Source organism: Rhinichthys klamathensis, unplaced genomic scaffold (assembly GCF_029890125.1).
Source record: "Rhinichthys klamathensis goyatoka isolate OS25496 unplaced genomic scaffold, OSU_Roscu_1.1 h1tg000040l_1, whole genome shotgun sequence".
Classification (NCBI taxonomy): Eukaryota; Metazoa; Chordata; class Actinopteri; order Cypriniformes; family Leuciscidae; genus Rhinichthys; species Rhinichthys klamathensis.
The window spans coordinates 5,778,387-5,800,665 of NW_026606587.1; the positions used below are offsets into that span (position 1 = coordinate 5,778,387).

A 22,279-nucleotide genomic window follows, 5' to 3' on the forward strand; every position below is an offset into this window, starting at 1 on the left:
GAGCCAATAATACATGCCAATTTCATGACACTGAAAGTGGGAAAAGCCTGCAGTCTGAAAAGGTTTCAGGGCTTCTGTGAGAGTTTCTTTTGCCATTAAAGAAGTGTCGTCACTCACTAGGCCTTAGACACCTGCTCCAGAAGAGTCTTCATGTCCAGAAGAGCATCCTCTAGAAACTTGGACAGTTTAGTAGCATTGGTTTCTTCACAGCTATTGAAGGCCGTCACTGCAAAGTTGATATGGTCATCCATGGGGTTGTAGCAGACACCGTAACCATCAGGAACCATGGGTCCAAAACACATAACACAGTCAGTCTTTGATCCAACCTGAAAATAATACAACCACAGCTTACATGAAAATGCTACATTTCACAATAAGATAGATTTACCAAACATTCAAGCTCTTAAAGGGACAGTACACCAAAAAATAAAGAAGGCGTAACTTTTATTCTCGCTGTATTATTGTTGCGCAGGAGACGCTGTGTAAATTCCTTGCGAAAGCCAAACTACTTTGTTTGGCCTTCCAAAAGAGGACACAATTAGAAAACAGTGCTTAAGCTTTATTTACAACACTTTTCCAGAACAGTACAACTAAAATATTCGACTGTGTGCTGCGCATTTTTCAGGAGGACTGTTTCCAGAGATTTCAAGGCCGGCTTTGCACAAAGGCTGATTCTAAAAAGTGGGGCAATTCCATCTTTGCATGTACATTCTGGTGCTTCTGACTCACAGACTATTCAAACGCGAGTTTTGAGCAGTATAGAGTAACGCTTGTTTGTCGTTTCTACGATCACAAATGCAGACATAGTTTTATGTTTACATTGTGTTCTCACACTGGTAGCGCGGCGCGATACGTAAAAAGACAGTAGAAGTCATTATAATCAGTAATTACACTCACCTAAAGGATTATTAGGAACACCTGTTCAATTTCTCATTAATGCAATTATCTAATCAACCAATCACATGGTAGTTGCTTCAATGCATTTAGGGGTGTGGTCCTGGTCAAGACAATCTCCTGAACTCCAAACTGAATGTCAGAATGGGAAAGAAAGGTGATTTAAGCAATTTTGAGCGTGGCATGGTTGTTGGTGCTAGACGGGCCGGTCTGAGTATTTCACAATCTGCTCAGTTACTGGGATTTTCACGCACAACCATTTCTAGGGTTTACAAAGAATGGTGTGAAAAGGGAAAAACATCCAGTATGCGGCAGTCCTGTGGGCGAAAATGCCTCGTTGATGCTAGAGGTCAGAGGAGAATGGGCCGACTGATTCAAGCTGATAGAAGAGCAACTTTGACTGAAATAACCACTCGTTACAACTGAGGTATGCAGCAAGCATTTGTGAAGCCACAACACACACAACCTTGAGGCGGATGGGCTACAACAGCAGAAGACCCCACCGGGTACCACTCATCTCCCCTACAAATAGGAAAAAGGGGCTACAATTTGCAAGAGCTCACCCAAAATTGGACAGTTGAAGACTGGAAAAATGTTGCCTGGTCTGATGAGTCTCAATTTCTGTTGAGACATTCAGATGGTAGAGTCAGAATTTGGCGTAATCAGAATGAGAACATGGATCCATCAAGCCTTGTTACCACTGTGCAGGCTGGTGGTGGTGGTGTGGGGGATGAAAACATTATATGGTGTGGGGGATGTTTTCTTGGCACACTTTAGGCCCCTTAGTGCCAATTGGGCATCGTTTAAATGCCACGGCCTACCTGAGCATTGTTTCTGACCATGTCCATCCCTTTATGGCCACCATGTACCCATCCTCTGATTCCAGCAGGATAATCCACCATGTCACAAAGCTCGAATCATTTCAAATTGGTTTCTTGAACATGACAATGAGTTCACTGTACTAAAATGGACCCCACAGTCACCAGATCTCAACCCAATAGAGCATCTTTGGGATGTGGTGGAACGGGAGCTTCGTGCCCTGGATGTGCATCCCACAAATCTCCATCAACTGCAAGATGCTATCCTATCAATATGGGCCAACATTTCTAAAGAATGCTTTCAGCACCTTGTTGAATAAATGCCACGTAGAATTAAGGCAGTTCTGAAGGCGAAAGGGGGTCAAACACAGTACCGTATTAGTATGGTGTTCCTAATAATCCTTTAGGTGAGTGTATGTCCCTAATGAAATAAAACCTTACCAATCTGATAAGATCTGGTCCAGTTGCGCTGGCAAAGTTGATTCGATCAGCTTGGTCACCTGCATTTTCCGGTTCAGATTCGGGCTCGAATTGATAAGGTAGTACCGACATTATCACCTGTCATTATTGCTTTTGGAGCTGATGTTCCAAATATGGTAAGGGGCGTGACATTTCCGTCACACGCTGAAGGTTTTTGGGCCAATCACAATGCACTGGATCGCTGGCCAATCAGAGAACACCGCGCTTTTCAGAACGATGAGCTTTGTAAAAATCGACGTGTTTCAGAAAGGCGGGGCATAGAGGAGCAACAATAATGTACAGTATGTGTGAAATAATGACTTTTTTTAACCTAAAACCCTGTAAACACATTGAATTTAACCAAACACACATTTTTAGAATGCCGCGTCATGTGCGAGACTCTGCAAAAGACGCAAGCGCACCGGTTAAAGACGTCCGTCTAGCGTGTATTTACATTGAAAAACAATGGAAAAGTAGCACAGTGGAATGGAAAAACGTGTTCTGTCTAAGATATTTTGAATAATGTTCTTTTGTTTTGAAACAACATTGGTTTCCATTGAGTTTTATTGTACTGACAAATAAATACACTGAAACAATTTTCCAAATGTTCTGCAAATGAAAGGAAGTCATACAGGTGAGTAAATGACAGAATTTCTATTTTAGGTGAACTGTCCCTAGAGATCGATTAGGTAAATTTCAGATATAGTTCCCATAACACCACAAATGAAGTGTTATGAAGAGCAAGTACTAATTAGGGCTGTCACATCTAACTTTTTTGTCTGTGGGTATAGAGTATCTCGTTTCTCATCAGTGGCGTCATTTCATCCACGACTCTGGCTCTCCCATGGCTTCATGGTATAGTAAAGTGTCCCACTGGTTGCACACTTAAGAATCTCGCCGGAAGTATTAAGTCATCCGGGTATTTTTGCCTACTACATAGTAGGAAAGTAAGCATATTTGTATTCAGCCACTGCCTTATTGTCTTCCTTTTTCCATTTCATGACGGGTGTCAACTAGCGTTAAGGTGAAATACCTCCACAACCTACTAGGAGTGTCAACCAAATTACTGCCATCTAGCTATTGCCGCTGAATTATTTACAATAATTAAATTTTTGTAGTATTGCATTATATCATTATTTTATTTTTGAAATATCACAGTTATCATCATTACCGGTATATTTCGACACCCCTAGTTCCAATACAGTTGTAAACACAGTTTTAAACCAATCCTTTCTTTGACTAGAGCTGAAAGATATTTCTTCACAGCACAGAAGTGTCCTCAGGGAAGCATTACTGCAACCCTGTTAGATTTATATCTGTTAAGTGTAAACTATATCAAAGGGCACCAACATGGCAGAATTATTTGCAAGGTATTACATGACAGTGAAACCCTGTTACTTAGAGTCTCAGAGGGGCTTTAAATGGGACATAAGGTCTGTCAGCTCTTTGAAACAAAAAAAGTTTAACCATGTAGATATTTTACAAAACCATAACCACCATGACCACCCTTATTATCAATGCCTATTGAGTATTTAGCAAGAAAATAAGATAGATAGACCAGAAGAAGCTACTATGTATTTCTATGTATAAATTAAGGCACATTTTAACAGGATAAGGTGGCTCTTAGCCAAGGTCGGTTTACTTGGCGCCATGACCAAGTACTGCGATGTTTGGCTTTAGCATTGGAAGGCAAGCGTAACACGACCAATAAGTTGGCACCTGTTCTAGCAAAACATTACACACAGAAGGCGATATTCCTCCGCCCAGGCGAGCAACCACCAAGAAAAGGTGTTAACACCAATTCTCGCCCAGGACAACTGGAAGCTGCTAGGGACTGGTGGTGCTGGCTGCTGGCTGATCTTGATCAACGGCTTATTTTTCCACCTGAGATTGCCACCACTAACCTCCGACCAGATATTGTTTTGTGGTCTGGATCAGCACGCATTGTTCAACTGATAGAGTTAACAGTGCCATGGGAGGATGCTGTAGATGAGGCATATGAGAGGAAGAAACTGCGGTATGCTCATCTGGCCACTGAAGCAGAACAGCGAGGATGGAGAGTCCAGGTTTATCCAGTGGAAGTGGGTTGTCGAGGATTTGTGGCACACTCTACAACCCGGTTCCTCAGAGACGTCGGATTCAGTGGCCAAGAGTTGCGTCGCAAAGTAAAGAACTTATCTGAAGCAGCAGAGAGGAGCAGCAACTGGCTGTGGTTGAGACGGAAATATTCTAGCTGGCTGTGTACAGGCCACCACGCTACGGTTTCGTAGAATTCTTGAAAAACTCGAAGAGTCTGTTGGTTTATTTGTATAGTTTGCATAGTAATTACAGTTATTACGTTCCTGTGTATATTGCGTGAATGAGGGTTGGTGTTTGGGCAGATATTGTGTTTTGCGGTAGGTAGTATGCCATACGGAACCGTTGCCACTGAACCTACTTTAACGAAGACAGAGGGGCTCGACAGCCTTAGTCAAACGGGTTGGCGCGTATGGTTGGGTTGCGGAGAGATTGTTAGATTGTGGTTAGGTCACATGTGAACTACGAGGAAGGAGCAACCTCAGCAGCAGGAGGGATGTAAAGGTCAGTAAGCTGGGCTGAGTTGAGTGGGGGACGGAGGGGGGTGACTCTGGGACGCCAGAGTCACTATCGAGCCCTCTTGAGGTGTCGTGGGCTAGTCGACGAAACACTGAGGACGGAAGGTGCCCACTTGAAGACCCTAGAGATGTCCCCTACTCGGCTCAATCCAGACGGTTGTCATGCTGGTCCACTAGGGAGACCACACTGTATTTGCAGCCGTTGTGTGTGCTGACGCGCCAAGTACACAGCAGCCGTTAACGCCGGACAGAAGGAGATTCACATCACCATATGGAAGGAAGCGTAAATGGATGGAGAAGCATGGGTTACTGTAAAGCTACGTCTTAGTTTGTGCTTATCTTGGCGAAAGTCGAGTACAAATCAGCATGAAGTTTTAACATCTACTCTCGTGTAATGGAAATCTTTGTATCTAAATTTGGGAATTGTAAGTTAAGTCAAGTCACTTTTATTTATCTCTTTTTACAATACTGATTGTTTCAAAGCTGCTTTACAGTGATAACGGGAAAATAATGCTACAAATGCATTGTTTCGGCTGTGATTTTGATTGATTTTTTCACGTCTCGTAGTCGTGACATGTCTGGTGTGGACAGACATATTGCTTGTCGCTGGAATCTTATGGCCAGATAACTGATTTTTAGCTCATTATGGCCATAGCTGGGGAATCCGGGGCCCCCTTAAAATCCCGTTGCCCCTACAATAGTCAGTACCTTTTGCCCCACTATCGACGGCCCTGGTGACGCGTATCGTTAGGACATTCAGGATTGTTTTGTGAACCTGACACAATGTAAAGCAGGCCAGCTATGCAAACCCACAAGACATAAGAAATCATTGCTACTCATTTCACATGCAAAGAGGTTAACTAATTATAACAGAGGTCATTTGCATATAGAAGTCTTAAAGGTACAGCAGCAAAAATAAACAAAAAACAAGCCTGGTGAAATATAAGGTGAGAGGATGGAATTTTTTTGGGGGGGGGAAGAAACCCTGACTATTGTTGTAAGTAGTGGACTTTGTGGGTGTATGGTTCTTTTATGATGTCTTTGACATTTTTTTAACCTGACACCTCATTTTCATTTTATTTAAAAAGTTGGACAATAGTCAGTACCTTTCGTCCCGCTATCAACTGCCCTGGCTATGCGTCTGGTTACGACATGGTGTTACACGTTTGAGAGACACATTCAGGGTTGTTTTGTGAACCTGACACAATGTAAAGCAGGCCAGCTATGTAAACCCACAAGACATAAGACATCATTGCTCTTATTTCACATGCAAAGAGGTAAACTAATAATAACAGAGGTCATTTACATATAGAAGTCTAAGGGCCCTATTTTAACGATCTAAGCGCATGGTCTAAAGCGCAGGGTGCAATTGCACTTCCAAATCCACTTTTGCTAGCTTAATGACAGGAAAAAATGGTCTAAAAGGGTTGTCCCTATTCTCTTAATGAGTAATGGGTGTGTTTTGGGCGTAACGTGAAATAAACCAACCAGAGTCTCATCTGACTATCATTGTGAGTGGACTTTGTGGATTTATGGTTTTTGAACTTAACATCTGATTTTCATTTTATTTAAAGATTTAAGATGTTATTCAAAAAGTCGAAAGAAAGTCCAATATGAGATGGCATAAGAGTGAAAAAATTCCAGTCTAATTCCCATAAATAGCAAAAACTCTGTGAGTACAGATTGTTATTAAGCAGCCACAAACCTGACTCGTAAAGAGATTAAAATGTGAAGACACAGCGAATGATGTGTCCATGAAGATCTCAGGCAAAGACGTCAGATCCTCAATGGCCACCATCTTTAAACCCAGGATGTGCCTCTCTATAGCCTGCCCATGGATGGCCTGATTACAAAGGAAACAAAAACTGAGATCAGGAGGAGGCAAAAGTGATGTTTTATTAACAAAGTTCGGGAGGAGCACGTTCAGATAATTAACACGGGTGGAGAGCACTCAACAATCAATGATATGAGGTGTATATAGACTCAGCAGTCTCACCTCAATCCATTGAGAGTTTAGCAGTACCCCCCCACTGCCCCTTCTCCACACTTCTAGTCCTAACTACTTACTTGGGGGTCCGGGGGGAGTCCTCCCCCCGGACAGCACGCCAAATACGCATTAAACTTTACCCCCTCTAATTGTATGTAAGTTTGAACTCGTGCAAGAGGCAAAATTGTAACAGCATCAATACAATTTTTTTATTAATTTAGATCATATTTATTGAGAATTCTTGATAACATGACAAACATGTTTAAATATTTAAAGATCATATGACGCTCACCATGTGTGTGTGCTCTCTGTGGACTTTGGTTGCCTTTTCGAGCAGTGCTGCTTTCTCACCATTCTGCAAATGTGAAAATGAAACAATAATAACATGGAAAATTAACTTAATCGAGAGTGACAAACGAGAATGATACTAAAATGTAAACTCTTACGTTTTTTGACGGGTCATCCATGGCTTGTGTGAACTGGAGCGATTCTGTGGTGGTGGATCGAATGGCTTCCGTTCTGCCCAGTTTAAACATGCGTAAGGAGGCGCTCTCGTAAGTCGGACAGCACATCTGATACATCCTAACACAGGAACAAGATCAATCATCAGTGGGGTGGCGTGGTTATGTGAGTACATAAAAAATGATTTCCAAGAACACCTAGGATTAATTGTCAGTTAGCACTTTTTCCAAGGTTTCACAGACAAGGCTCAAGCCTAGTCTCAAACTAAAATACATGTTTGAGCTGTTTTAACTGAAAGCAACTTGCATTGACATATCTTAAAATATGTCGGTGCCATTGTTTTGTCTCAAGATGCTCACCAGTAATGTTTTTTCTAAGGCATGTTTATAAAAGCTACTTAAATACCCTAATTGAACTAATGCCTAATCCTGGGTTAATCTAACACCCTGTGTTAGAAACCAGGCCTTTGAGTATTGAAGAACACAAAAACACAAAAAGACCCTGCCACACTTTAATTTATCCACATGCAATTAATTATTGTATGAAAGCATGCAAAAGTTGGGAGAAAACCAGTTTCCAATCACATGGAAATTGCATGTCGTATCTCCTTTGGTCAATTTCTGCAACTCTCCACTTCCAGAATGCATTGCATGTTTTAAAGGTAAAGTATGTAATTTATATGCCACTAGTGGCACTAAACAGAATTGCAAAAATGTTGTTTCCACACCCCCTTTGGCTATCGAGATACCTATACAGTTAGTCCCACCCTACATTCACGCCACTGTTTGAGCCAGAAGCTGCGTTCATCTTTGTCAAGTGGACGAGGGATGTTTATTTGGACAGACCCTCGACCCCTCGATTTTCTCAGAGGAAGTGAGTCTTCTCATATGTACACTTCAGGCAGCTCCGTAGACCACAAAGCAACATGATCATAACATCCCAACCGCAACTCACAGTGCTTCAAAAGTGATCAAGGGCTTAGGGCGTTCCATTTAACCCCATTCCAAGGGTTCCGCCAGTAGTAGGCACTCGTGCAATGTAAGCAATGACATCCGAGTGAATGAGACAGAGGGAAGTTAGCGGGGAAAATTAAAAAGGACTTAAACTTAAACGCAACCCTACAAATGACTGACTTATAGAAGAAAGGATTTGAACATAAAAAAATTACATACTTGACCTTTAAAGATGCTGACAAGAGGAAATGTGGCATAAATGGCATGCATGCAACCTAGGAAATGAAGTGAGAGAAGCCATTGGGATGTAAAAACAAAATACTATCTGAAGGACTACAGGTTTTCAGGGATTTTTAGAGACCGTTGGTCAGAGAACAAATATTCAGCACTAGGGTTTCAAACTTACCTGTAGTATGCTAACTGCAGAGCCATTTGGATGAATGCATCAGGACTCAATTTATGAGACCTCGGGAATTTTCTTCCATAGTGTGAGAAGTTTAGCACTCGAACGTCCAGTTCATGCACCATTCTATACATGGGATATAAGAGGATGAAGGAAGTACATGAATATTCATTTATTACAGGTACTGATTCAATGCCCATTATATCAGTTGGAAATGTCCTCACATGTTCATGTTCTGTTTGGCTTTGTCAATGTCCTTCTTGATTTCTGGCGTGATGTTGAATCGAAGCTTTAGTGGCATAGGTAGTGGAATCATGGGAGTTCGTACCATCTCATTTCTCCTCCTGTTACATACATGTTGCATAACATATCATCTATAAACTTTTTAAACACCAATACTTTTTCACAAAAAAAAGCAACAACTCAACACGATCAAACCTATTCGCTGCCTTATGTTTAGGGATGCAACAATACTATATTGGTTAGAGGCCAATATTAGAGAATTTTTTATTTATTGGTACTGGCCGATATTTGATTGTGCATAAACATTTCCTTGTTTATAGATTACCACTGCCATCATATAATGCTTAGTTAAAGTTAATCTTTAATTACAATGTTAACAACACTGTTAAATGCAATCTTTAGCAAATCTCAAATGAACATCCATTTTAATACTGTTATAATGTTGTGATGTAGAGCAGAGTGAAATTTTAATATTACTCATTTATCTGTGATCTGTGAAAATAATTACCGGCTTATCAGTATCAGTGCATATCTGTTGGTAATACATTTACATACCATTTCAACGGTTGTGGTCAATAATGTTACAAAAGATATCTATTTTAAATAAATACTGTTCATTTAAATTTTCTAAGTATTCCAAAAAAAATGTATCATAGTTTCCAGAAAAATATGAAGCAGCACAACTGTTTTCAACATTGATAGTAATAAGAAATATTTCTTGAGCAGCAAATCAGCATAATAGAAGAATGATTTCTGAAGAATCTTGTGACACTGAAGACTGGAGTAATGATGCTGAAAATTCAGCTTTGCATCACAGGAATGAATTACATTTGAAAATATATTCAAATAGAAAATTGATTTTATTGTTTAGGGATGATTTTGATTTTATTGCCAAAATCTTAGAAAATGATGTATCTGTACAACTGCAGAGATTTTTGGAAACTAACAGTACTTTAGAAAAATTCCAATCGGGGTTCAGGAAACAGCACAGCACAGAGTCAGCACTCATAAGAGTTTTAAACGATATTTTGTTATTTGTTGACTCTGGGAACTCGGCAATTTTGGTGCTATTGGACTTGAGCGCGGCTTTCGACACGGTTGATCATGACATTCTGCTATCGCGTCTAGAAAAATGCGTGGGGCTTCGAGGTACTGCTCTTAGTTGGTTCCGATCGTATTTGAAAGATAGAACATTCTCCGTGGGTATCGGAGAGGCTGTATCATCTGTAGCACGAGTCACGTGTGGTGTCCCCCAGGGGTCTATTTTCGCCCCCATATTGTTTTCATTGTATATGCTGCCTTTGGGCTCAATTTTTAAGAAACATGGAGTGTCTTTTCACTTTTATGCAGACGACACCCAAATTTACTTACCCTTGAAACAAAATGACAAGCAAGGCTTAGAAACCTTGCGTGATTGTTTAAATGATGTTCGAGTCTGGCTGCCTTTGAATTTTCTACATTTAAATGAGTCTAAGACTGAAGTAATTGTCTTCGGGTCCTCCGTGGGAAAGATAAATCCCAAAAATAATTATGACTGTTTTAATGACTATGTCAAACCTACTGTGAGAAATCTAGGAGTTATTCTTGATGCATCCCTCAAGTTTGACAAACATATTAATTCTGTGGTCAAGTCCTGTTTTTTCCACCTTAAACTTTTATCCAAAGTTAAACCTTTTTTATCTTTTAACAATCTTAAAACTGTAACTCATGCATTTGTTTTATCTCGTTTGGACTATTGTAACTCACTATATGTTGGTTTACCTCAAACATCTATGCTGCGGCTTCAGATGGTCCAAAACGCCGCTGCCAGATTTTTAACTGGTGCGCGTAGACGAGAACATATCAGCCCGATATTAATCTCTCTTAACTGGTTGCCAGTGCACTATAGAGTAGAATATAAAATTTTAATATTTGTTTTTAAGGCACTGACTGGTCAGGCTCCGTCTTATCTGTTAGACCTTGTTAACGTGAAACACTCTACAAGATGCTTGCGCTCTTCAGACAGCATCACACTTGTACACCCAAAATCCAGACTGAAGTTGCGAGGTGACCGTGCTTTCTCTGTGGCTGGTCCTAGGCTATGGAATAGTCTTCCCTTATCTGTGAGATCTGCCACATCTATGTATGAATTCAAGTCCAAATTGCAGTCATATCTTTTTAACTGCGCATTTCACTCTTAACCCTGACATAAAGAATGCAAACGTATTGTTTTATTGTTTGTTTAGTTCTGTATTAATGTTGTGTTTTTATATTTTTTCTTCAACTATGTACAGCACAGTGGTCAACTTTTGTTGTGTTTATTTGTGCTATATAAATAAATGAAATGAAATGAAAACAGTTATTTTAAATTGTAAAAATATTTTGCAATATTACTATTATTTTTGATCAAATAAAGGCAGCCTTGGTGAGCAGAAGAGACTTCTTTCATAAAAAAAATCGTACCAACCCCAAACTTTTGAACAGTAGTGTATATTTCTTGTTGAAAAATTCCTTTTAAAAATCTAATGGAGAATTATATGATGTCATATCCTTACATATAGTCAACAACATGGTCCACGAGGAAAACAATGGGAGGTCCCTCAGCTGCAGCATGTTCATAGGTGAGTCCACATGATCCGTCCTCCCCAATTATGAACTGTGGGAAACAGAAGAGAGTGCAGGTAAAGAAGAATATCTCAATACATCTGGATTCATATCTACTCTTTGAGCTTTGTGGACAGATAGTAACCTGCAGCGTTTTGTCAAACCAGCGGTTTCCACTGTTCCAGCGACTGCCTCCGCCATGGAGCATTTGAGCAGCCACCTTGTTATGGTACATCTCATCTGACACGCTTGGCTTTGGAGCATCAAGACACACTGTGAAGATGCTCTTCTGGATTGCCCGCACTGAATCCTTATTTGTCTTGTCTGGAACAGTGTAAATATGAGTGGCACACAGGAATGCAGAGGAGAAATAAATGTACACCAACCAACATAATGCCCACTACTGAATAATTAATGTGAGCAGGGTGAAGCAGGGTTCACTGGCTATTCAGAATGGCACAATGCTGTTTGGAATTTGAGTTGTGTAAATTATGCAAATTTGAGAAAAAAAATACTTTAAAATTTATTTAGAATAAATAGCATGTTAAGACTATTTATATATGTATTAATAAATAGGATTATTTGAATTTTAAATAATGGTATGAATTTTAAATATGAAACTTGATTATTAACAGTGATATCTTACCGAGATCTTTTTTTGATAACTAAATAAGTTTTTGTATAAAACAATCTGCAAGAAATATGAGTCTTTTGCCTAGTCTGTTCCCATTGACATAAAAAGGCTCTATCAAATGTTATTTTCCATTCAACTCACCCTTGATCAGGTTGTTGTAGGCCTTGCCCCAGGTGTTACGGTGGTTGGAAGTCAGAATGCCAACTGGCTCTTTATTGGTCTGAAGGGAAGTGTTCCAGATCTTTTCCAGCTGAACATAGATCTGATCTACAGTCAGTGGTGAACCATCACTGTTGTACACATCCAGAACAAAGAACTGGGGAATACAGAGAAACAGACAGTATGTGAGATAGAGAGAGAAATGGAAAGAAAATATATTTATCTTTATTCATTTTGTCTCACTGGATATCACCTGCAAACAAAATCGACTTTAATGTCACTGGCAAATGCCAAAGCTTCAAACCCAAAGCTCAAATATGTAGAAACCATTTGAAAAACGATTATTTTGTCCAAAAAAAAACTCAGAAAAAAAATACTGAACACTGCTATTCAAATGTTTGGGGTCAGTATGATTTATGCCCTTTTACAAAGTCTCTCTTCCCAGTCTGTCAGTAAGCGCATTTATACTGCAGTATCAATATATCATTACTCACAAACTAATAATTTGGTATCAGTTCCTTTAAAAAATATCAATATTAAAATTATATAAATAAAAAAACATGGGTTTCTGCAACACTCTCATATGTTTTCAGTATTTTTTCTAATGTTTACGTCAAAACACCCCAGGCATATTTTGCTGGCCCGTGTCACATGTCTATGATATAAGGGATAGTCTGTGTTTCTGTGTACTTTGTATGCATGGGTAGGTTTTGCACGTTTAGTTCAGTTTCCGGTGTTAGTTTCCTTGGTTATTGAAGATTGGATTCAACATGCCAGTATGGAGACGAATCTGGTCATAGGTCTGATAGCTGTGACAGAAGAACTGACCTTTAGGGATCCAGCAGCAGATAAATAGCTGCGTATCCTCCTCCTCCTTGCAGGGTAACCAGTCCCTAGAGAGGCACAGACAGGCATTTTTGGACCTTTACCACCTTGCCCACTATGATGACAACTGCCTGTGTGTGATTTTCTGATCCAGCTTGAACACTGAGACAAGAGTGCTCTTGAATGGAGACGGACCTCTAGGGACCTTTATGGAGTATGTGGAATGGGTACTCCTCCACCACGGTTCCACCTTCACCATCTGCGAGAGCGAGGAGGAAAAGAGTGTGCCAGTCGCAGCCACTAACCCCGGTGACAGATGCGCCTGAGCCCACCGCAGACGTGGAGCCAGAGCCCACAACGATACCACTGCCAGTGAGGAAAGAAACTGAGCCAAGGATCGTCCAAGGATCAGATGGGTGAGCCGTCAGTACCTGACGGAATTTTGATGGAGTTCGAGGGGATGAGGTGAGGTCCTCTACTGTGGGAGAGTGAGTATATCCTGCCCATTTTGTCACCCTGCACTGAACCTGTTTCGTCACCTAATATCGAGTCTGTGTTACCACCCTGCCTCCCAGTCCCACCTCCTCTGCTTGTTTCAAGTCAGCCAAGAGAAAAATGTTTGCCTGTTCCGAGTCGACCAGGAGGGTCGTTCCTATATGTTTGTCCTGTATCTATCCAGAGAACTGTCTCTGAAACCCTTGCCTGCACTGCCCACTCCATCAGTCCTACCTGCACCGTCTCATCTCAGTCCTTCAGCTCCGCCCATGCTGGCTTCGTTTCCCCGCCTGGATTTGCCTTGGGCTTTGTGTTCAACAGTCAAGTCCTGGAGTGTCGACTTGTGACTCACTCCACCTCGGTCTGTCCAGCCCTTCGGCTCCGTTGGGCTCCTCCTTCCCTCCAGCTCTGCCTTGATCCTCGGTCACTCCGCCTTTGCCTCAGTCCTGGCTCCTCCTCAGTTGCTTGTCACTGTGGTTCCACCCTGCCCTCCAGGACATTTGGTGTCTCCCGGTTCCTCCAGGGCTCCTGGCCAGCTCCATCTTGGTCCGTCGGCTCCCTGGTTTCTGCTGCTAAGCCTCTACCATGGCTCCTCCCTCCCTTGACTCCGCCGTGGGCCTGCATCCTGGCCCTCCTGCTAGGGGTTTCCCTCTGTCTCCTCCTGTCTTTGTTTCCGCCTTGGCCCCTGTCCCACATACTCTGGGACTCTGCATCCCTCCACCTAAGCTGTCTCCCACCTGCCTCTGTTGGACTTTTTCGTATAGATAATGAGGAGCAAGAGCCTCCTTGATCTAGAGGGATACTGTAAGGGATAATCTGTGTTTGTGTTCTTTGTATGTATGGGTGGGTTTTGCATGGGTTTTGTTCAGTTTCCTGTACTATTTTTCTTGGTTATTCATTTGTCTGATTATAATTTACACCTGTTGCCCATTTGGTTGATTGGTTTGTTCGGTGTATTTAAACCCTGTGTTTCCTTCAGTTCTTTGTCAGTTCTCATCGCATTATGTTGAGTTGTTCTGTTCTGGTTTCATGTTCCCTGAGTTGGATGTTAAATAAACACGATACTGCTTGAGTTTAGATCCTGCGTTCATCTTTATTTTGCAACAAGCTGTGACATATGAGAGCAAGCGTGCAGTGAAAAATTAAGGCTTGTTTAAGAAGATTAAGAATACTTTAAAGGGGTCATATAATGCCATTTTTGTACAAGTTAATATGAATGTTTAGGGTCTAAATGAAAACTTTGTAATATACTTGTATTAAAAATTCTCATTAGTATTTTAAGAAAACACTAATTTTACCTGGTCAAAATCAGCTCTGTTTTCAGCACGCCGTTTCAGTGCATATGCCTTTAAATAATAAACCCCGCCCCTCTATTCTGCGGGCGTTTAGACGACAGTTGAGGGTATATATTTTGGAGAAAGAATGGCAGTGTCTTGGAGTCTCTTGAGGACACATCTGTGCAATCGTATCAGTTTGAACCGGAGTCGCACCCGGAACAAGAAGACGGCCGCAAAGAAGTTCGACAAGGCTCGAACAGGACCTTTCTGAATGGTTGGTTAACGTAATGTCACTTTGATCTATCTTTGTATGCACTGGCTGGGTAGAGCAGTGAGATACGAACGCTGTGTTTACTGATGTATACGTTAGTTCATTGACAGATTGACGTTACAACTAATGGTCATGAAAAACTTGTTCCCGCGATTTGCAAAGATTAATATAAAGGTTAATACAACTTTACACTCCCTTCTTCTGGAGGTGCAGAGGGAACATAAATAGTTGGTACCGATTATTTTTTCAGTAGCAGCTTCTTAGCAAAACCAGTTTATACTGACCCTCGTTTATAAAGAAGTCTACGATAAATTATTCGCGCAAACATGAAAGCATTGACGTTGATCGTGGGGAATATTCCCATCGTAAACAAAACTCAGCCACTGCGTCTTCAGCGGTTCAAATTTAGGAACATCAAAATGATTTCTGTGTTTGTTATTGCACCCAAGAACAGAACAACACAATCGCTTAGACGCCATTCTGCTCCAGTGCAACAACAAAGCAACAATGATGGACTATGATGAGAGCTCGCTCAGGGCGGGTCTGTGTTGAAACGCTGCTGTCAATCAACAACTGTGGGAGGGGCGTCATTATTGTTTAATCACAATCACATTATTTTTACACATTTACACCTACAAAAAGTGCAATGTGCTCTGAGTGGTCAGTGTGTTTTGATTGGTAAACCGTTTTGAGAGTGTTTTGGAACGGCCCTTACATTAACCGTGTTAGATCCAGGGTGGAAAAAACAGTGTCTCTTGGACATGACGACAACACACTACTAACGCAACTCAACCAGGCCTTACCCCCTTTATTTTACATATGCCTTGGGCGGGAATTATTTAAATGAGGAATATTGCGGTATGTGCATTTCCAGAAGAAAACTCAAGACTACAATCGAGGTGTTTCAGAGAGTTCAGAAACAGTGCTTGGTGATATAAAGAATAACTCCCTTTGGAGTTAACTTTTTGCTTTGTAACTTTGCAGACATTTTTTATGATCAAACAGCAACATTACAAATAAAAAAAAGTTGAAAATGTACAAAAGCAAAACAGGTCCTCTTTAATGTTTTTTGAAATAAGCCTGAAAGTGTGGCAAAGCACCTGAAAGTTGTGAACCACTGTGATGTGCGTAGGAGGGTTCTTTCCAGTTGCGTGGTTCACCACAGTGTCCCTCTTGGGTCCAGGGATCCGACATGAAGACAGCACCTGGTAATACTGGTCCATGCACAAAGGCTTGCCACCCAGATATTCCACAGGCAATGTTTCACTATGACGCAGTAAAGAATGTAGATTAAAACAAACTAATACATTTGGACATTTTCCAATTGCTTCAGAAAATAATTTAAAAAAAAACTCACCTATCAATCATACTTTTGAAATCCAAAACACCAGCAATGAGTTTAGCAGCAAATCTATAAAAGAGAATGCTGGAATTGCTAAATCTGAACAGGTGAAAACATATGACACTTTTGGAAAAACAGGCACACAGGTCAAAAAGATTGATTTCTCAAAGAGACATTTTATATAACATGTGACTGTCAGCTTAAAAAAAAACAAAGCTGAAAAAAAGAGCTATATATATATATATATATAGATATAGTCTATATAGATATAGACTATAGATAAAGAGCAGACTATGGATATCATCTAGCAGAGGACAACACGGTTAAGTAAACATACAAACACCACATGTAATGTTTATTTCTCATGATGGTTTTATTTAAGATACTACACACTAAACATACTTTAAAGGTATATGCCTTTATATGAAATGTCACTATAGGTGTTGATTGCAAAGATATGAGGGCAAATCTAAAAGTGGAACACGGCCGAATCTAAAGTGCACATCCCTTTGAAAAAACAGTCCAATGCCAGGAGTAGCACATATGCCAAAAATAGCCAAGCAAAGCTAGAACTCTGTGTAAAGGTCGATGTGAAACTTAAAACCCCAAAACTAAAGACCTCTCCAAAATCAACCCAATTCTCTCTGCTTTTCAAGAATATATCCACAAACATGCTCTGGGCTGATGAGGGTTTGAATCTGGAACTATCATGAACTATCATCATTGTGCTCTTGAGCAATAATCCCATGCTGATCAAGTCGGACGGTCCTTGTGAAGGTTGCTACTGTATTAGTCAATTTGGATTAAAATGTCAACTAATTAATAATAAATATACACTGCAGTTCAAAAGTTTGGGGTCGGTACAATTTAGAATGTCTTTGAAGACGAAAATGTAGTCTCTCACGCTCGCCAAGGCTGCTTTTATTTGACAAAAATACAGTAAAAAGAATGATATTGTGAAATATTATTAAAATTTAAAATAACTGTTTTCTATCTGAATATATTTTAAAATGTAATTTATTCCTGTGATGACAAAGCTGCATTTTCAGCAGCCATTACTCCAGTCAGAGTACTCATGATCCTTCAGTAATCATTCTAATATGCTAATGTGGTGCTCATTATTATCAATGTTGAAAACTGTTGTGTAGTCTCAGCCTCAGACGTCACGCCCACGGAACGTTGGCTAAACGTCTGATGCATATGGTACACTTAACTGGAAACACTTCAGGAATGTCGAAGTCGTCATCTGATTGGTTAAATTTTATCGGATTTCCGGGAGGCGCGAGTGTCGCGTTTATTTTCGGTCCGCCGGGAAACAAAGCGCAGACGTGTGATTGCGGAAGAAAAACTGTTGTGTTTACATGAGTGACAATGAGCATTTATCAAGATCAGCTAAACGTAGGATTCTCAAAAGTATGCGAGGTTCACGGCATAGACTCTTGAAGTTTTCTTCTCCTTCTTTTATTTTCTATGCTGACTGACTTGTTGCACGCCGGTCTGTTGTTGTGGGGACATTTCCACGCACCGAAACGTGACGCTGAACGAAACGAACTGTAATTGGTTGTTTTACATGTCGGTCAAACGGCCTTATGGGCGGGCCTTGGCCAAAGAAAGCTGCTATGAATTCCAGACCTTCAGCCGTCAGTCTGAAGGTCTGGCTACGCGAGACTAACTGTTGAGCTGCTTAATATTTTTGTGGAAACGGTGATGTAAAATTATTTACTATCACTTTTGATCAGTCAATCCTGGCTGAATAAAAGTATTATTATTATTATTATTTTTTTTAATCTTACTGACCCCAAACTTTTTAATAGTAGTGTATTTAAAATGTGTTATATATTTCAAATACACATTAGTTTTCAATAATTAAATTTGCTCAGTTGTGTCTCATTGCCCACATAAAAGTATGTGTCTCGTCACCCACCTCATTTGTCCCTGGCGGTCTTGGAAGTGCATTTTGGGTAAAACGACCCCTGGGCTTGTGTACATCGCCACAGGCATTCGAGAGTCCAGGTAGGCTGACTGCATCCACCAGTCAGAGAGCTGGATCATACAGAGGGAATAATTGAAATATTTGACAGTTCATTACACACGCAAAATAAAAGTACTGTGTACTTAAAAAAGTTAACTTTGTCAGTGGTTATTGTACTCTTTCGGATCCTGTTTTTACCAGAAGTTTTCATTCCAAAAACATGTCAAAGACATGTCAACAAACATAACAGGCAGAGAGCTGCCTCTACATTTTCTGATTGCCTCATTTTTTCTTTTGCTGTTTACAGATAATACAGATTTTTAGTAGTGTGTGATTTCTCAACAGACTTGTTTCAATAATATCTATCAGGAAGTAAGAATATTTTATGTGTGGTATTGAAAAAAAAATCAAAAGTATTTAGTAAAGTGCTAAAAGTAAATTATTATAGCTAGCAAATTATTAAAAAACGATGTGATTATACAGTTAGAATGAATTACGGCACACCAGCACACCCAGTTTTCGGTTTTGCGTGCCCGGCGCTCGAGGCTCTTCTGCAGTCTCTCTCCTACGCCACCGGGCTGGAGGAACTCCTTCATGAGCTGCTGCGTGTGTGCCATCTCCTCTTCGCAGATCAACGGCTCGAGCGATGCTATATACCGCGTGCATGTCTGCTTCAGCGGCGGAACGGGCAGCTTCGGCAGACTCTCCTGATGGACCAGCGACCGGTCAGAAATTTGAACAACCGGCACTGGAGTCGGTAGTCGGCAGGGCTTCACCAGCGCCGTCCTTGCCTAAAAATACAGATGATTATGAACATTGAATTGTTTTAATAAGACATGCAACATAATACTTGTACTCTGTAGAAGTGCGACTAAAAAATGAATACACTTTTTCTATTTTTACAAAAAATAAATAAATGTAGAGCTTAATAACATTATAGTATAATATTTTCTAACAAAAATGTATGACACCAAAATTTTAGAAAGCAGTGAAAATTCACATTCCTCTATTCCAATTTGATACCACAGCTAAAACTAGCTTATCTATACATTTAATAGCCTATATTTTTAAAGACAATTAAACAAACAGTCAGTAAAAAAATAAGAACAAACAATCAAATTAAAAGCAAAAGCACAAATAAATACAATACAATACATACGAGTGAAATAAACAGTACTCTTCAGGCAGGTCTAATAGTTTTCAGGTAGCGAAATTTAATAAAGTAGGCTAATCAAATAAATAACAATACATAGTCTTTATATCCTTTTTAAAGTTCAAGAGTAGTGAGTGTTTTTTTTCTTCTTTGTCCTTTGTTGTTTGGTTAACATTAAAAACACAGATAGCAGCAGATTTGTTAGGAACCTGTCACTTTAAGACTGAATGCATGAACAATCATGCGTTTTGTGTTTGTGTTCACTTAAGACATAACCGAATACATACACTAGAATACTCACCGAGACAAGCGTTTTTTGACATGATTTTGAGTAAATTTGCCCACTGAAGCACAGGAAGGCATGAAAGAGCTCAACTTTACGTGCTGTCTAGGAGACGCGTGGCTTTCAGGTCATGCGCTTCGGATGTTAAACTTCCCACAGCGCACGAGTAACACATTCCTTTTTGCGTGTTCCAGCGCTTGAATATACATTGGAAAGGCTGAAAATTTCGTGATGATGAAGCACTGAACTGTCAACTGTACAGAGTATCGTTCACATTTGTTCATGTTCATGTTGTCACAAAATTGACTGGCCAACTGGCGACTGACACTGTTTCATACACCAGCCAACGCCGATTTTTACCCTGGCGCTTGGTGAGTGTTAATTTTAGGCCTTGGAGGTCCCATTCGGCCAGAACTCGACGTCGTCGTTAGCGGAAACCAGTGATTATAGTTTATAAAGTTACAAAAACGCATGGCTTTGCTTCAGAAGGCCTTTATTAACCCCCTGGAGCTGTATGGATTACTTTTATGATGCATGGATGCGCTTTTTTGGGCTTCACATTTTTTTACCATTCAATACCATTATAAAGCTGGGAAGAGCCAGGATATTGTTTAATATATCTCCGATTGTGTTTGGATTAAACACAAAAGTCATATACACCTAGGATGGCTTGAGGGTGAATTTTTTGGGAGAACTAACCCTTTAACAACAAGCGAGTATGGCGTTGGTGTAAAAAAGCGTTGTGCCGGATCGAAAATGAAAATACCCCCAAATGAATTAAAATATAATATGTATACTGTTTTATTTATTTCAAGCAAATAGTATAACAACAGTCTTTTGTCTTTTATATTTTTATATTATGATATATTTAAGCAATATCACACAAACAAAAGTGCTATTTTCTCAAATATCAGCACGATTGCAAATTCATTTTAATACAGTTCAATAAACAATAAGTATTATAATTTAAATACGTTTTAAACACCGTATTCTCCATTTTGAATGGTTTTTGTTCTTTTTCACAAACTAAACAGAACAGTTGCGCCTGCAACATACAGAATGTTTTTTTGTTAATGAATTGAAAATGAATCAGCCTGTTTGAACGAATCAATGAAAGAATGACTCTTTGACTCACTTATTATTACCTTATACTTAGACCTTCTGCCACCTACTGGCGGTTTCAGTTACATATAAGTATCATATATCGAAAAGTATGATTTCATTTTTCTATATTCAAAATGTTACATTGAAACACTAATTTCATAACATGCAACTGTAATTGCAGTATGCATATAAATAATAATAGTGTAATAATCAAATCAAATAACTCTAATAATAAATAATAATAGTAAATAATACTAATAAATAATAGTATAATAAATAATAGTATTTTCTGTCATGCACCACTTTGATTTTGCTCATTTACTATTAACATAATGACAACAATGGACATATTTATTTGTTTAAATAAATATAATTTAAAGATGTTCTACAGTCTGTACTATAGTGTAAATTGTTATAGTAGGCTAATTATGACTAAGAGGGGTGCCCTTTATTTTTCCGCTTGAGCACCTGCCCAAATGTCTGTGCACAGCCCTTAAATAGTAATAAACTAGTTATTATTTTAATATTCTGCAGGTTAGGCGTCATATGTGCTCAAACGAGTTATTGTGCAATTCATTTATTCAATTTAAGTATCTTATAAATTCACTGTGTGTGTGTGTGTGTGTGTGTGTTTATATATAAAATCCCCCTAAAAGGTTATACAAAATTAAATTAAATAAAATGAAAATGTAGGTTATTCATTGGCAAATTCTGTTGTGGTATTGAAAACTGTGCTTTTACACGACGACCTTTCACCCCACTGTTTATAAACATGTAGCCTAACCTTGTTTACACAGAGTATTTCATTATATGATCGGCGATGTCCCGTTGTCAAAGTGCATGCAGTGGCATCCGTTTTTCTTGACAACTCTTGACATTTTGTTGCTGATTTGTCCTCTAATTATGTGGGTCATCACAACATGTCATAATTCACTCGTCGTGTTTTTAGATAGGCTACTCGTAACAACAAAATGACGCACAACAAATGCAGCTACAATGTTTCAGACCAAGACAAGACAATATAAGCGATGGATAAAAACAAACGCGCAGCACATCAAAACTGCATGGGCGTTACGGCTATTGGTTCATAATCATAACACTTGGCAGGCGTACAATTAACTGTTAACAGTTAAAATCAATGCGTTTGTTAACTAATGTATTGTACACTGATTAACCAGCACTCACCGCAGTTCTGGTCAGAACGCACAGCATGATTTCACGCAAATGATCTTGAATTCAACTGACAGCTGAAGAACAGGATCTCCCCGACATTATATGCGCTCCAAGGGCGACCAAAACTTTCTTGACAAGTCGCAACACGGGTCGCACACCCTCGCCCTCGCTCGGATAAGATTGACAACTGCAGCT

At 39.8% G+C, this 22,279-nt stretch overlaps 1 protein-coding gene across 1 annotated transcript; it reads right to left on the reverse strand.

Moving 5' to 3' along the window:
• Positions 1 to 22,278, reverse strand: zgc:154046 (Carnitine O-acetyltransferase-like). Its single transcript, XM_056246699.1, has 14 exons — positions 22,097 to 22,278; positions 18,884 to 19,162; positions 18,324 to 18,442; positions 16,415 to 16,468; positions 16,158 to 16,323; positions 12,172 to 12,346; positions 11,542 to 11,720; positions 11,348 to 11,448; positions 8,795 to 8,914; positions 8,574 to 8,696; positions 7,199 to 7,334; positions 7,045 to 7,107; positions 6,471 to 6,608; positions 1 to 326 (listed from the first exon to the last, which is right to left on the reverse strand). Exons 1-14 carry the CDS (start codon positions 22,121 to 22,123, stop codon positions 117 to 119), a joined length of 1,890 nt encoding a protein of 629 aa, XP_056102674.1. The 5' UTR covers positions 22,124 to 22,278; the 3' UTR covers positions 1 to 116.
• Between the last annotated feature and the right edge of the window lies 1 nt (position 22,279).